This window comes from Phalaenopsis equestris, unplaced genomic scaffold (assembly GCF_001263595.1).
Source record: "Phalaenopsis equestris unplaced genomic scaffold, ASM126359v1 Scaffold000229, whole genome shotgun sequence".
In the NCBI taxonomy this organism is placed as follows: Eukaryota; Viridiplantae; Streptophyta; class Magnoliopsida; order Asparagales; family Orchidaceae; genus Phalaenopsis; species Phalaenopsis equestris.
In genome coordinates, this window is record NW_018164671.1 from 345,055 (window position 1) to 361,697 (window position 16,643).

General features: G+C 34.0%; 1 protein-coding gene across 1 annotated transcript; it reads right to left on the bottom strand.

Annotated features, from left to right (window-relative positions):
- Positions 1–9,650: 9,650 nt before the first annotated feature.
- On the bottom strand, positions 9,651–11,226 carry LOC110023770 (cold and drought-regulated protein CORA-like). The gene is made up of 2 exons (XM_020723340.1): positions 11,078–11,226; positions 9,651–10,380 (listed from the first exon to the last, which is right to left on the bottom strand). Exons 1-2 carry the CDS (start codon positions 11,172–11,174, stop codon positions 10,016–10,018), a joined length of 462 nt encoding a protein of 153 aa, XP_020578999.1. The 5' UTR covers positions 11,175–11,226; the 3' UTR covers positions 9,651–10,015.
- Between the last annotated feature and the right edge of the window lie 5,417 nt (positions 11,227–16,643).

Below are 16,643 nucleotides of genomic sequence, written 5' to 3' on the forward strand. Positions count from 1 at the left end.
TAGTTCCAATTAAGTAAGGTCTAAATTTATTAAAGTCATAAAAAATAGCTATAACTCTCTTTCAGTAGTTGTGTAATTGATTTGAGCATCATTTAGAGTTTTACTAGCATAATATATTACCTTAAAAATCTTGTTGTGCCTTTGTCCTAAAGCAGCCCCAATAGCATAATCACTAACATCACACATTATTTCAAATGGTTTTTCCAAGTCAGGTAGAATTATTATAGGTGCAGTGATTAATTTTTCTTTCAATAATTCAAATTTTTTTATGCATTCCTTATTAAAATCAAATTTTGTATCTTTTTCTAAAAGTTGACATAATGACTTAGTTATTTTCGAAAATTTTTTTATGTAATGCCTGTAGAAACCATCATATCCTAGAAAGCTTCTTACCCCTTTAACGGTAGTAGTAGGTGGTAATTTTTCAAAAACTTGAATTTTTTCAAGATCTACTTTTGCAGGATCTACTTCCATGTCATTTTCAGAAATTTTATGCCCAAGTATAATACCTCCTGCAACCATAAAATGACATTTTTTTTCCCAATTTAATACTAGTTTGATTCTTTCATATACCTCCAAAACCTTTTCTAAATTATTTAAACATAATTCAAATGAAGTTTTGAATACAGAAAAATCATCCATACACACTTACATTCCATGCTCAATCAAATTTCTAAATATTGACATCATATATCTTTGAAATGTTGCAGGTGCATTGCATAATCCAAAATGCATTCTACGAAAAGCAAATGAAGCAAATGTTAGCAAATGTTCCATAAGGGCTTGTAAATGTTGTCTTCTCTTGATCCTCTAGAGCAATTAGAATTTGGTGATAACTGATATATCCATCTAAAAAAGCAATAGTACTTGTTTCCAGCCAATCTATCCAACATTTTGTCTAGAAAGGGTAGAGGAAAGTGATCTTTCCTTGTTGCAGTGTTTAATTTTCTATAATCAATGCACCAATACAAATTCGCCAACCGGAACTTGTCTTATTGGAATTAATTCATTTTTCTCATTTCTTCAATGGCCACTTCTCCTTTCTTCGGGACATAGTGAATTGGACTCACCCAAGCACTGTCTGAAATAGGATATATAATTTCAGCATCTAACAATTTTTAAATTTTTTTTTAACAACTTCTTTCATTATTGGGCTTAATCTCCTATGAGAATCAGCTTTAGGTTCGTATGGTTCATCTAATAGAATTTTATGCATATAAATTGAAGGACTAATTTCTTTAATATCTGCTAAAGTTAATATAAAAGTCTTTTTGTATCTTTTCAACATCTCTATTAATTTTTGTTCTTGAATTTCAGTTAATTCAGAAGATACAATAACAAACAATATAGATGACTCTCCTTAAAAAACATATTTTAAATGGGCAGGTAATATTTTCAATTTAAGTTTAGGTGCTTTAATATTTGAATAATAAGATTTTTATTATCATTTTCCAACAAATCTGAAGTTTCAAATTTGTCCTGAATATAATCTAAATCTGCTTCTTTTATCTTGTCCTCGTTCTCAAAAAAATTTCCTTGCCTTAATTTGTCTTCAAATTGTTTCTTAAAGTGCTCATTACTCAGATAATCAGTAACTTCCATCCTAAAACATTCATCATCTTTTTTCTATTACAGGATATTTCATAACTTTTGTAATATTAAATGTTACTTCTTGATCGTTAACTCTCATTATGAATTCTCCTGTTTGCACATCTATTACAGCTCTCCCTGTTGCAAGAAATGGTCTTCTCAAAATAATAGAAATTTTTTTATCTTCCTCCATATCTAATACTATAAAGTCTACATGGAAAATAAATTTATCCACTTTAACTAATACAATTTCTATAACTCATTTTGGATAAGTTATTGATCGATCAACTAACTGAAGAGTTATAGTAGTAGGGCAAATCTCTCCCAAATCTATGCGTTTAAAAATCGATAGAGGCATAAGATTGATACTTGCTCCTAAATCACATAAGGCTTTTCCAAAAACTTTTCACCAATAGCACAATGTATAATAAAACTACCAAGATATTTTAATTTTTCAGGAAATTTTTCTGAATAATAGCACTACACTCTTCACTGAGTGCAACAATCTCATGATCTACAAACTTCCTTTTCTTGTTTATTACATCTTTCATAAATTTCACATAACTTAGCATTATTCTAAAGCCTCAATGAAAGAAATATTTATCGTTAATTTCTTAAGGATTTTCAAAAATTTTGTAAATTGTTTATCTTTATTCTTCTGCTTCAGTAGTTGAGGAAAAGGAGATAATGGCTTTTTTAAGAGAACTTGTGTTTGTTCATTTTAATTTTGGTCATTTTTCACTTCTTCCTTCTCTTCATTAACTTCAGTTTCTCTTTGGATTCTTGGTTTAACTTATTTTTTTTTCACTTCGTAATTGAATAGCTTTAATTTGCTCCTTATTTTGATCTTTTGGATTAACTTCCACAGTACTCGGAAGAATTCCTGAAGGTATGTTATTAAGTGCAGTAGCAATATGTCCAAATTGATTTTTCAATATTTCTAATAACAGCCCATTGATTTTGTATTTGATTTCCCATATTCAACATTACTTCTTCCATCGTCAACTTCTTTTCCTTAACTTGTGGGTTAGGGTTAGAGTTAAATTCAAGAGGATAATAATCAAAGTTTCATAAGATGATTGAGTATCAATTATCTATCTTAGTGAATTTTTCTCTAATACTGAGGGTATTTGAGAATAGTTCACTCCAATTTGATTAATCTTTTTCGAAATAGCAGCAATTTGAGATGCTAAAATAAAAATTGCATCAGATTCATGAATACTAGCTTCTCTCTTAGGATTTACCCATTCAGATGGCCATTGAAAATTATTAGTAGTCATTTCTTTTATTAAAGAGTATGATTCATCAAAAGGTTTTGACATTAAATATCCACCAACAGCATCATCTATAATAGATCTAAGTGATCCTACTAATTCATTATAAAATGTTTAAATTATTAACCAATCTGGTAAAGCATGGTATGAACATTTTCTAAGAAGATCCTTAAATCTTTCTCATGCTTCATATATCGATTTCTCTTCAAACTGACAAAAAGATGTAATATCATTTCTAAGCTTAGCAGTTTTCGAGGGTGGAAAATATTTAGCCAAGAATTTTTGTGATAGTTCTCCCCAAGTTCTGATAGATCCAGGTGCTAATGAATTTAACTAAGCTTTGGCTTTATCCCTTAATGAAAAAGAAAAAAGTCTAAGCCTAACAGCATCATTAGACACTCCGTCATATTTAAAAGTAGCATATATTTCAAGAAAACTAACAAGATATAAGTTAGGATCTTCAGTAGGTGTTCCTCCAAACTGATTATTTTGCACCATTTGGATAATAATAGGTTTAAACTCAAATGAATTAGCAGCAACATCAAGATTTTGAATAGTTACGTGAAGTTCATCTGCTGTTGGATTAATATAATCTTTTAAAGTTCTTTGTCAATTTTCATTTATTTAATTATCTAAGTTATTTGTCATTTTGTTTAAATTTTTAATTTCTTTTTATTGTTTTTGAATTTTTCTAATAGTATTTCTAATTCTGAATCGTAAGGTACTAAACCTTCATATCCAATATTTCACATAAACAAATATAATAAGCAAAGAAATTTTTTTAAAAATAACTCTTAAATAAAAATATATTTCTTTTTTGGATTTTTGTTTTTTTAATTTTTTTGATTTTGATTTATATATATATATATATATATCTCTAAATTTCCTAATTTACCAAATATATTTAATTTACCATTACCATCCCCGACAACGGCGCCAAAAACTTGATCCTGAGAAAATATAGTTGTGTAAAAATTATAAAGTTGACTTCGCTATATAACAGCGCCAAAAACTTGATGCTCTATATTTAATTAAGAAATTTAAGCAATTAATGATGAGATTCTACGCAATTATACGTATTGTTATCAAGTAATAAATGATTTTTATTTAAGCCCCAAATATCGATCCCACGGGGAAGGTTTAAATTTGAAATGATAAATTAACTAGGAAATTCACAGAAAGTAAAACAAAATTACTGTCACTAATTTTGGATGTTAAGATATTATCAAAACTAAATTATTTAACTACTAGCAAAACTGAAATGCAAAGTTTAAACAGTAACTACTAAATTATTAAACTATTAAACTATGTTTATGTGATGAAGATTTCTTATGTGAAAAAGCATCTTTCCCACTACAATGAGATTTTGGTAAAATGAGATGAGATAAATTGCTAGAATATGTATTGTGCCAAATAAGAACAGTTTTAATTTTCTACCTTGATATAGTGTTATAGAAAATCATTGGTTAATCCCAAGTTTAATCCCTAAATCTGTGGCTAGGCTAGGAGGATACTGGCTCCCACTCTAGAGCTCTCACTTTCCTTCCCCTGAAGGCTAACTCTTGCTTTAGTTTTTAAACATTTAATAAGATTGAATTAGGGATTTTTAGTCTGTCATCCTAAAATCTTTAATTCTACACCCAACAATGTATATTTCTCTATTTATTTGCACTTAATTTCATGAACCAAATTCTCCTTCATAGAATCAAATGTGATCCTCACTATGTTGTAGAATTCATACTCCATTTTCTGGATCATTTGTTTCATAAAAAATTTCAACAATTTAATTTGCTAGACCTAAAAGTAAATTAAGTTCGGAGTTGAAAAAACATCACAATTTACTTTATATGTTAACATTGGCACATCCATATTATCTCTTCATTTCACCATATCTATGGGTAGGGAGAAAGATAAAGGAAACTACTCAGACTTCATAAGAAATATACAACAAAACACAAATTTTATATATAAAAGAAAGTTCATACAACACTATTAAGCAAACAACACTTATCTGAAATTTTTTCTCAAAGTAAATCCCTTGTAGTCAATGTAGGAAGAAGAAATCTCTCACTTTTCTCCTTCTCCAACAACTCTTAAAGAAGAATTCACACTTAATCTCATCACAAAAACTCTAAATTATAAGAATAATGGACTCTAATTGTTGTGGAATGAGATGGAAGAGTGTGTGGTGCATAGGAGGTTGAATTTCGGGAGACGAGAAGTCGGGAAGAGTCCCTTTTCTGATCAATTTTGGCCCCAAATAAAGTCTAGAGTCAGTTTTCCAATAGGTGCATCCAAAAACTCTTAAAAAAGCATCCAAATTTGTCGAATCTTCTATAAATAGGGTCTACACTGACACTAGCGTCGTCGGCGCCAGTGGTGTTCTATTTAATTCGCTGTTGTCAAACGTCGCCGTCGACGCTAAGCAAATTTTCATATTTGTCATTTTGACTACAAATTTCAACTTTTTTGCTCCAAGTCCTAAAAATCAACAATCTGCAAGAAAACATGAAAAATTCCTTCCATTAAAGTGCAATATCACAGAAAATTAGTATAAAATATGGGTCTAAAAATGCATATATTTTTGGTATATCAAGCAGCAGGGTGCATTTTAATTTGGTTATACCCAAAGAATGCATTAAGGAAGCTAAGGACAAAATGGTCGACTGTTGAATCTATCAGTGCATCGATCCTTGGCAACGAGTATGCATTCCTTGGGCAGACTGAGTTCAGGTTGGTGAAGTCTACACTCATCTTCCATTTTCGGTTAGCTTTTTGCACCATAACCACATTGGAGACTCAGGTGGGGTACTGCACTTCTCGAATGTATCCATCCTCCTTCAGCTTTCGTACCTCCTCTCGGATGGGTCCTACCAATGCATGGCTGAACTCCTAATCTTTTGCTTCATGGGTGAGTTGATGGATTGACATTCAGTCTGTGGCAGGCAACATCAATCGACACTTCTGACATTTCAGCGGTCGTCCATGCAAAGACCTCTTAGTTTTCTTGGAGGGTCCAAACCAGCAGCTCCTTATGTCCTGCATCAAAAGCCTCACTTAACTGAAAACATTTATCTGGCTCTACTTCAATGGTCTGGACTTCAAGGGTGGTCTCATTGGTCTCGAGTGCTCCATGTTGCTTATGGCATTCAAGTACCAAACTCGAGACTGCTCTAGGTTCCCCCTAATTGTGATAATTTCTCCATCTTCATGGAATTTGACGGCAACATGATGAGTGGAGACCATCATCCTAAAATCATTTAGAAGTGTCCGACCAAATATAATGTTGTATGTCATGGGAGAATCTGCCACGAGAAAATCAGGTGTTAGCGTGAACTACTTTTCATTGTCCGTCAAACTTACCGGAAGCCCAGTTACCCCCAGCGCTTCCTTCCTTTCGCTAAAAAATCCATACAGTGGTTTGGTCAATGAAGTCATCTGATCAAAAATTAGAATCAATCTGTTAAATACTTTTTTGAACAATACATTCACTTGATAGTTATTGATTATCACCCTTATCATAATAGCATCGTTATACAAATTTCCCTTTAGAGGTAGATCTTCATAACTAAAACTGATGAGCGAGTGGTTCTTTGGTTTTGGTGCAAAGGTTGTAGTATAAATTTCTCTTGTTTGTTAACTTTTTTGATTTATCATTCTCGGTGGTTTGCTTTATCTACATATTGCGAGCACGTATCCCGTGATGCGAATGGCGTTTGTACGGACGGGTCCATCGATCTTCCTCCTGCGGGTTTTTGCCTTGCCTCTGGGTCACAGCTCTAAGAGCAAAAAATTCTTTCTGCTTTCCCTCCTTTATCAGATCTTCGATCAGGCTCCACGGGTGTCTGCATTCCTTCGTGTTGTGTCTGTGATCTCTGTGATATTTGCATACTTTCTACAATCTTGAAGAAAGGCGCCAGCTCTCATCGAGGTTGTTTTTCTGAAGTACTCCTTATCCTGAATGACATCCATATTTCTACCATGGACACCCTTAGCATCGTTTCTCTTGGGTCCTCATGATTGTCTCGATACTCTTAGCATTGGGATGATTGGTGGTGTGTAGCCTTAACTTGCCTCCTTAGATCTTCGTGGTGATGTATGAGGCTATTACCATAATGGTTCTCGAGTGTGGACGGATGGCAGGTCGTGTGCTTTGTCCGGGTTACTTTTATTATCCTGTGATGGTCATTTATGGTACCTTTGTTCGGTGGGTTCTTGGGTGTTCTAATAAGCGACGATGTACTTGTTGGCCATCACTAACATCTCGACCAAGCTCTGTGGTTCTGTGAGTTTGAGGTCAAAACAAAATCTTTCCGATCTCACACTTTGTACCAGTGCATTCTGGGCAATATCGGGTTTCAAATCCTTGACATCCAGTATTTTGCTCTGGAAAAGTGCGACAAACAACTGCAAGCTCTAGTTGACATCCAGCTTCAGTTTCCACAGGGATCAAGCGCTCTTCATAGGCCTCAAGGCACTAGCGAACTACGATAGAAAGAGTCTCATGAACTCCACAAAACAAGTGATTACCCCCATGAGCGACACGTCGAACCACCTTAGTGCGATTGATCTTAACATTTTTAAGAAAAGCTTACACTTGAGGGCATCAAAAAATTTTAACAAACATATGGATGATTCGAACGATGAGAGGTGGTCTTTAGAATCCAATTGTCCTTTGTATGATTCTAAGATAGGTAGGGGTTCAGCTCCCGAGACCTATAGGAAGAAGGCGTTCTGTGGCTGCCTTCGTGTTTCGGTCCACGCTAATCGGTTCCTCTCCTCCATAGGGGTTGATCCATCGTTGTCTTGATACAACCTGTTGTCAGATTTTTACCATTGATGGATCACTCTTTCTTCATTCTTTGCTGGTGGTTCTCCTTGAGGGGGGTTAATCGCTCCTCGTGGACCTGTTCTCCTTCTGGGACTAGGAATGCTCCTAAGATGACCGCTGCTCTGAGTACACCAACAAATTGTCCCAACATTTGGCTGGTAATCCGAGTTCTCAAATCTTGCAGTTCTTGTAGGATGAATTCTTCCCTGAACTCTCTAGTGCATTATGAGTCCAACACATCCCTCTAATTGATTCTCTCTGTTATTGTTGCAGAACTTTTCCTTTTGTTGGCGACAACGTCCATGCTCACTGCACCTAAAAAGATGTTGAATCCGTGAATGTCCAAGAAAGACAACCAAGGTATAAAGAGTTCTATAGAGGGGGGAGAGAGAGTATAGTCAAGAATAGTAAAAGTTAGTCTAGCTTTTATTCATGACATGGATCCTCTATTTATAGACATAGGTCTCAGTATTACAAAAGTACATATTAGTCCCCTCATAAGTGACTTTTCAAAGGAACTTTTTAGTAATTACAAAGTTATTTGAATATAGTTAGATCGGAGAACTAATTCGATTGATAAGAGTTCGTTGATCGTCCGGAAAGCCTTGACCCGATCAAAATTTAATCCGAAAGGATGGCTCTTGTTGATCTTTCTAGGGCTAATCACTGTCCAATGGAAAATCTCTTGCATGTTCCGCCGATCGCCTGAACAAGATGCCACTCTGATCGTCATCCAGCTCAAAATGGTCGTCAACAGCTGCGTTCGATCAGTTTTTTCTTTCTTCTGAACCGTTCATTTGTCTTGAGATTGTGTCGATATATTTTATATATACACTTTTGAACAAGCGAACCGATGTATTTATGCGTTTCATGATCAAAACATTGAGGATTTGATAAAATTGAAAAATATAGATTGAGGTTTTACCATGAAAATTTTGATATTTGAGTGAGAATTTGAAAAATGAATGAAAAGGGACGGTTGATTTCGGGAGGTTTCTATGTCATTGCATAAATTATTTTGGATGATTGGGAAAATTTGGTAAATAATTGGACTAATGATTCAAATTTTAAGTTTGATAATTCAAATAAAATTTTAATATTAATCATCTATAATGTGATTATTAAGTTTAATCTACATTTTAAAATTATTCGTATGTTTAATCATGTAAATATTAATTGAGAATTTGCTAAACTAATTAATTTAAAACTATTTTTTAAAATAATTAATAGTTAACTAATCTTCACTAGTCAGCATAAAATAATATCTCAATTAATTATTAATAATTCTTTATTCAATTAATTTAAATATAACTATTTTAATTTAATCAACTAATTTATAAAAATAGTAATATAAACAGCACAAGATTGGAAAAAAAAAATTATCAGCTTAAAATAAAAATAAATCAGAATTAAAGCTAGAAAGAAATATCATACTTTCTTAAGCAATCAAAAAGCTAAAGACAAGATGGAAGCATCCACATCCCCATGAAAACAAAATGCCTCCTTTTGTTTTTATGGTCTTGGACTAGTGCTCTCCAATTAAAACTATAGCTCTATCTTTCAGACCATAAATGCATTTTTTTATTTAGCCATGGCTTGCAACAATGGAGGCCAAAAATCATAGATTATTGACTTAGCAGAGCTTTAGATTACTCATATATTCATAATTTATAATTCCTTGCTAAAAATCTCAAAGTTAAGCTTACTGATGGATCTTTATCCTTTTTGAAGCTAGAACAAAATATTCCGTCTGAACATCTGCACGTCCGGACAGCCAACTACTGACTGCCACATTGTCTATGACGACGTGACAACTGATGGTTAACCGTCCGGACATACAACATCTAGAATGAATATTTTCTTCTGAAACTCACCACTGACACACTCAAAGCTAAATATGTGTCTTGAAAGTTTAATAATATTTCATCCAGAAACAACTCTTAGAGAGATTCATAAAAGCCAACACACTATTAACATAAGCTGAAATTAACTTAATGGCCACAACTAGAGCACAAGCACTAGTGCTCTTTTAACTACAAATCATATCACCTTCTTTTATTCTAGTATTAAAGAAAATATTACGTTGGATGTGAATCGCATCATGTCGTAGACGTCCATCATCCAAACATAATATTTTCTACTCATACTAAGATGAAACTAGCTTAATGAAACAACACTCCCATACTAAACCTTAAACTTAGCACATTGAAACGACACTCCACACAATAAACTTGAAACATACATAAAACTGAAGTCATATAGCTTAATGAAACAACACAACACATACTAAGGCATGCTTGCTATGACATGCATCTCCTCCTCAGTTGTGCTCTGGCAGGTAAGCAGCCTCTGGCATCTCATCAGCGCTAGCACAGCAAGAGCATCCTCCATAATATCCTCTCCTGCAGCAACCATAGTGGCAACGTGGGGGATATCTGTGGTATCCGCCGCCGTTGCCGTAACCGCCATTGCCGTAACCACCGTTGCCGTGGCCGTAACCACCGTTGCCGTAACCGCCATTGCCGTAACCACCGTTGCCGTGGCCGTAACCACCGTTGCCGTAACCGCCATTGCCGTAACCACCGTTGCCGTGGCCATAGTTGCCACCTCCGCCATGATTATAACCACCACCACCACCATACTTCTGATCTTGTAGCCCACTGTCTGTTTCAGTCTTCTCTTTATCTACGCATTTTAAATAAGGAAATCATTACAATAATTTTAGTATTGACTGGCAACATATGAAATTTAAGTTATTAAGATTTAGTAAATCCTATAAATACTAATTTACTAAATCCTTAATCAATGAAATCCATAAAACAATTTTACAATGAATTTACAAAATCCTAATAATCTTAAATCAAAGCTAACAAAGTAAAATCCTTTAGTTCTTGAGATTTAATAAATCCGAGATTTACGGTCAAAATCCATGAAATCCAATTTTATAAAATTCGTTGTCCAAACTAATCATCGGGCAGGATTTAGATGAAATCCATGTTAAGTCCTGCTCTAAATCTGTCACCAAACAACCCCTTAATAGTTTCATATTATTTAAAGAGAAAAAAAAATTTAAAATGTATAACTTTCTTGTATTTCTAATTATGGAGAAATAATATTCAAATAAAACTTTTTTAGATGAATTTTTGAGAGAATATTAACTACTTCGCCCGCAAACATAGCAAACTTATTATATAACAATATTATACACTATGTACAACAGTGTACAACATCATTATACAACAAGTTTTACATGCAAGTGGATAAATTACATAATAATTTTTCATAAATCATAAAATCTATCTATCTATATGTAGATGAAGATATAAACAGACAGACAGACAGACAGACAGATAGCTAAACAAGCTAAATATAAATAACCCACTGTTTTCCTCAGCGAGCTCGCGAGCTGCAACCTCAGAGGAGATTAGGAGAGCCATGAGAAGAAGAAGACTGAACACAATGAAGGATTTTGAAGCCATTTCAGAGATTGAAGAAGATGAGAGAGTGTATTGCTGAGCTGAGCTTCTGGTTTGGTTCAGTATTTATAGTGAAAAAGAGCTGAACTTTATGGAGCTAAATTAATGAGAGAACTGGGGAAGATGGGAAGCATTAATGGAAGTCATTGACAATTACGAATTACGCAGAGGGTAAGAGTTATCCATATCCTTTGCTCAGTCTGGATAAAATATTTATGTGATTTTGGGTTGAAGACTTGGAGTGTGCATCTTCCACGTTATTAATGTAGCATGGCGCCTACTTTATAACAAAGATGTCAAATCTGAGTTTGGGTGTCAGATATGGAGAAAATACCAGCTCTGGACATTAGTTTGTGTATGGTGGTGTGGGGTTATTCCACATAGTCGTCTGGATGTCCTTTTGCGTTTCTCTGGATGATGATATGAAGTGTGTCATATCGTTTGTATGGTGGTCTGGGGTTATTTCGCGTAGTCGTCTGGATGTCTGTTTGTGTTTCACTGGATGATGATATGAAATGTGTCATACCATTTGTATGGTAGTGTGAGGTTATTCCACGTAGCTGTCAGGATGTCCGTTTTTGTTTCTTTGAATGATGATATGAAGTGTGTCATATCATTTGTATGGTAGTGTGGGGTTATTTCAGAATGTCCGTTTGTGTTTCTCTGGATGATGATATGAATCATATAATAACATTTATATGATAGTGTGGGGTTATTCCATTATGGATGTCCTTTTTTGTTTATTTGAATGATGATATTGTATGGTAGTGTGAGGTTATTCCACGTGGTTGTTCGGATGTCTATTTGTGTTTCTCTGGATCATGATATGAATCGTATCATAACGTTTGTATGGTAGTGTGAGGTTATTCCATGTAGTCGTTTGGATGTCCTCTTTTGTTTCTTTGAATGATGATATGAATTGTATCATACCATTTGTATGGTAGTGTAGGGTTACTCCACGTAGTTGTCTGAATGTCCGTTCGTGTTTCTCCGGATGATGATATGAATCTTACCATACCTTTCGTATGGTAATGTGGGTTATTTCACGTAGTCGTCCCGATATCGTCCGAACGTAGTTATGCTCATTCTCTCTTTCTCTCTCTAAGATAGATAATGATTATTAATATATTTTTCTATTTCTATTTTACATAATTTATCAACACAAGCTGTAGTTGATTGTGAATCAGCATAGGCATAGATCCCCACCATTTTTAAAGATGAGTTAAGTCTCATTAAATTTATGGGCAGAGTCATAAATTTCTTTTTTCAGTGAGGGCATAAAATATTAATTTCAAAAATAACCTTGAGAAGGATATTGATAATTTTAATATTTTATTTGTTAGTTTCAATATTAAAATAATAAATAATTCTTTAATAATTTATTTGTTAGCAAAAAAATTCTTTAATAATTTAATTTTATGCAAATTAATTTTATGATTTTTGTTAGTTTTTTCTTCAACAAGATTTTTTTTTATCTTTTTCTCAGCCATTTAAAGTTTAGACGAGTTGAGATGGGATTAGCTTAAAATCGGCTCGAAAAAAATTCCATACAAAATTTGGGCTCGTAGGTCAACTGGTTTATTTCGATCCAATCTCATTCTGAGCCAAAATTTTAATCAATTTTTGAACTATGAGCAATCTTTGTTTTAAAAACACTAAATTCGCATCCATAACATCACTAGGGCAATAAACGATCTGATTTCGAGCCAAGCTGGGGTTCGATAAAAATCTTCTTTAAAAAAATCTAATCCAAATTTTTGGCTTGTAGCGCTACTAGTTTATTTTGATCTCATCTCGATCCAAGCTAAAATTCAAATATATTTTTGAGCAATGAAAGATCTTCGAGCAAATTCCCCTCAAATACTTTGTAGAACAAATCAATTGCAGAAATAGGTCGGCTACGACGATAACCTTTCATTGCGCAACCATCAATGTTTGTTGTGATGGAACTGTAAAGTATTTAAGAGAAAGTCCTGGTTGATCCTCCATCTCAACTTTTCTGCTTCACCAGAAACTTGTTAGGAGTACCACATGTGAGATTGATTACCTTCGTGTCTCTAATCCTGATTTTAAGAACCAAACAGGAAAAACTGCCCTAGCGGTGTTTTGAGCATGACTACGCCGTCACCTGAAATAATTATTTTGTGTGATCGGAAAGGAGGCGAAGGATCTGAAACATCCTGGCACAACTACACTTGTTGCGGTGTGGTTACGCCGCCCAATGTAGCCACGCCCAAATCGAGTGTGGCTATGCCAAGACAGACATAGGAGTTCCCACAAAGAGGTGTTGGGCTTGTAGTTGTGTGCTCCTGGGTGTTTTTTCAAACTTCATTCCTCAATAATCTACTACTGAGATACTAATAGCACCCAACGCCAATCATCCATATCTACATCTACATCTGTACCATCTTTATAGTTCACTTACTGTGATGCGGCTCACCCTGAGTCTCAATTTTCATAGACACAAACTAAAGCCAAACATAGTTCTAACTTCTCGATAGTCACCACCTTCATCAATATGTCCACAAGATTTTGAGTTGTGTGTATCCTTTCTAAGAACAATTGCTCATCTCTTAGGAGAGAGCGTATAAAACGATACATCAACTAAATGTATTTTATCCTAAAATGAAAAACAACATTTTTAGCAAAATGAATTGCACTCATACTACAATATGAAATTTTCCAATTCCCTGCTCCTTGCTCAATTCTGTCTTAAAACCTAAACTCAAATCATATCTTTGCTAGCCCCAGTGATAGCGATGCATTCAACCTTTATAGTTGAAAGTGCAACAAACTTCTGCAGTCTCGAAACCCAACTCACTGTTGTGTTCCCAGAAGTGAAGATACACCATGTTGTACTCCTACCATCCAAATCTCCTGTCATATATGAATTTATAAATCTCTATAGACTTATCCCTGCACTTACACAACAAAGTGTCTTCTAGATTGCTCTCCTCAAATACTTAAGAATCCACTTCACCGTCTCACAATAATTCTTTCTTGGATCACTCTGTACATGTTGACTACTCTCACTACATATGCAATATCAGGCATGCTACAAATTATAGTATATGTCAGACTTTCAACTGTTGAAGCATATGGATTTCTCTACATTCGTGCTTGCCCTACTTTAGACTTAGGCGATAATTTTTTAGATAGCTTGAAGTAACTACCTAAAGAGGTGTAAATTGGTTTTTCCTCATCCATGTTGAACATTTATAAGATCTTCTTAACATACTCTGTCGGAGACAACTTCAATATATCTACATTTTTGTCCCTGTTGATTCTCATATCGAGGATCTTTTTGGTTGGACATAATTTTTTTTATCACAAACTCACTTAATATATTTTTTTCTTTTAAGTCCCTAATTTTCTTCATATCTACCCTTGCAATTAGCATGTCATCCACATAAAAAAGAACAATATATAATATTCACAAAAATGTTTAATGAAGCAACATTGATTTGTCTGACACTTCATGTACCCATTGTTTGATATGAACATGTCAAACCTCTTGTACCACTATTTCGGAGTGTGCTTCAAGCAATAGAGGCTCTTTTTCAACCTACAGATCTTCCCCTCGAACCTTGTAACCCGCGGTTGCATTATATCTAATTTTTCCTACAGATCTCCATGTAAGGAAGCTATTTTTACATCAATATACTCTAAATGTAGATCTTTATTTGCTACCAGACTCTCTGACGGTTGCCATCTTTACCGCTAGAAAAAAAAAAATCTCTATGTTATCCACTTCTTTTTTTGTTGGAACCCCTTCACAACAAACCTTGCCTCGTAATACTTGCTATTATTTGACTTCAATTTTAGTTTATAGACCACCTTGTTGTGTAGTGTTTTTTTTGCCATCTGGTAATATCGTCAAATCCCAAGTCTAATTTTACTCCAAAGACTGCATCGTATCCTCCATGACAAGCTCACACTCCCTCTAATCTTAAACTTGAGCGACCTTTTCAAAGCACTCAATTCATCACTATTAGTTAGCAACAAATAGTGTGACAAAGTAGAATACCTTTGTATCAATAGTAACACTCTATTGGACCTCTTGACTTTAGCAGCAGATGATTGAGGAACTTATTTTCCTCGATCTAGTTGATCACTTTTTATTCTCTGCCCTTCTGATCACTAGTATCTTTTTTCTCAACATATTTGGACTCTTTAGAGGTCACTGATGAAAATTATGAGTTACGCTCCTGTCCTTGTACATTTCCATTTCAGTGAAACTGACATCCTTGTTGTTGATGAATTTATTATTTTGATAGTTCCAGAATTTATACCCAAACTCATCCGAGTCATATCCAATGAAGGTGCACTTGATAGATTTCGAGACATGCTTACTTCTAAACCCTGCATCAACATGAACATGCGGAGGATAAGAAAATACTTTTACATGAGTTATATTTACCTCATCATCTATCCAGGCTTCCTCTGTAAACCTTCCTTCAATGTTATTGACGGATCACAATTAGTAAGATAAACAACATTGTTTAATGTTTCAGCCCACAACTTTTGAAAAGCAAGTTTTTCTGCGGCAACTCCAAGACTGTTTCTTTAAACGACTGCACCTACCCCGTACCGGGCCTTAATTTCAACCGCATCTATGAAATCCAACATTTCCTTCATATTTTCTCATTGTATTTTTAACATGATGGTTGTTTTTTTCATTTTTTTAAATAAATTAACACTCGAAAAACTTTTAAGGTATTGGATGATGTTAAAAATAATCATATCTTATTTCGACGTATCAAATTTGTTTTATTTTAAAAATAAAGATGCAATTACATACATGCCACCCGAATCTTACTATTTACAAATCAACCACTCTCTTTCATCTATTTTTCAATTTCACTCAAATATCAAAATTCACGATAAACCCCAACCCATATATTTATTTTTATCAAATTCTCAATAGCTTCATCATGCATTGACAATTCAAAAAATCACATGGGGCGGTTCATTTATAAATATCAATGTTTCGGTGGCCTATATGTAATCAAAGGTAATAATAATAAAATAAAAATTAAAACGATCCAAATTAAACCTTAAATTTGTAGATTAATTCTGTGTAGGGTTGTAAACGAGCCGAGCTTGAGCGAGCTCAGACTTGGCTCGTGTTGGGCTCGTTCGAAATAACTCGTGTTCGAAATTGGCTCGTGTTCGAAATCGGCTCGTGAACAGTGTGTTCGTGTTCGGCTCGATTTAAATATTCGTGTTCGGCTCGAAATTGGCTTGTTAAATTAAAATTGAGAAAAATAGATGTAAAGTGTGAGATTCGAACATGGATCAAGTATATACAAAAGAAAACACTAACCACATTGTCACATGAGGCGTTATGATTTAAACTTAGACATAAATATATATAATATATTATTATATAAATAATATATGTAATATATTGTTATATAAAAAATTATATAATTTTTTTTTCGAGTCATTTCGAGCCGAACACGAGCGAAC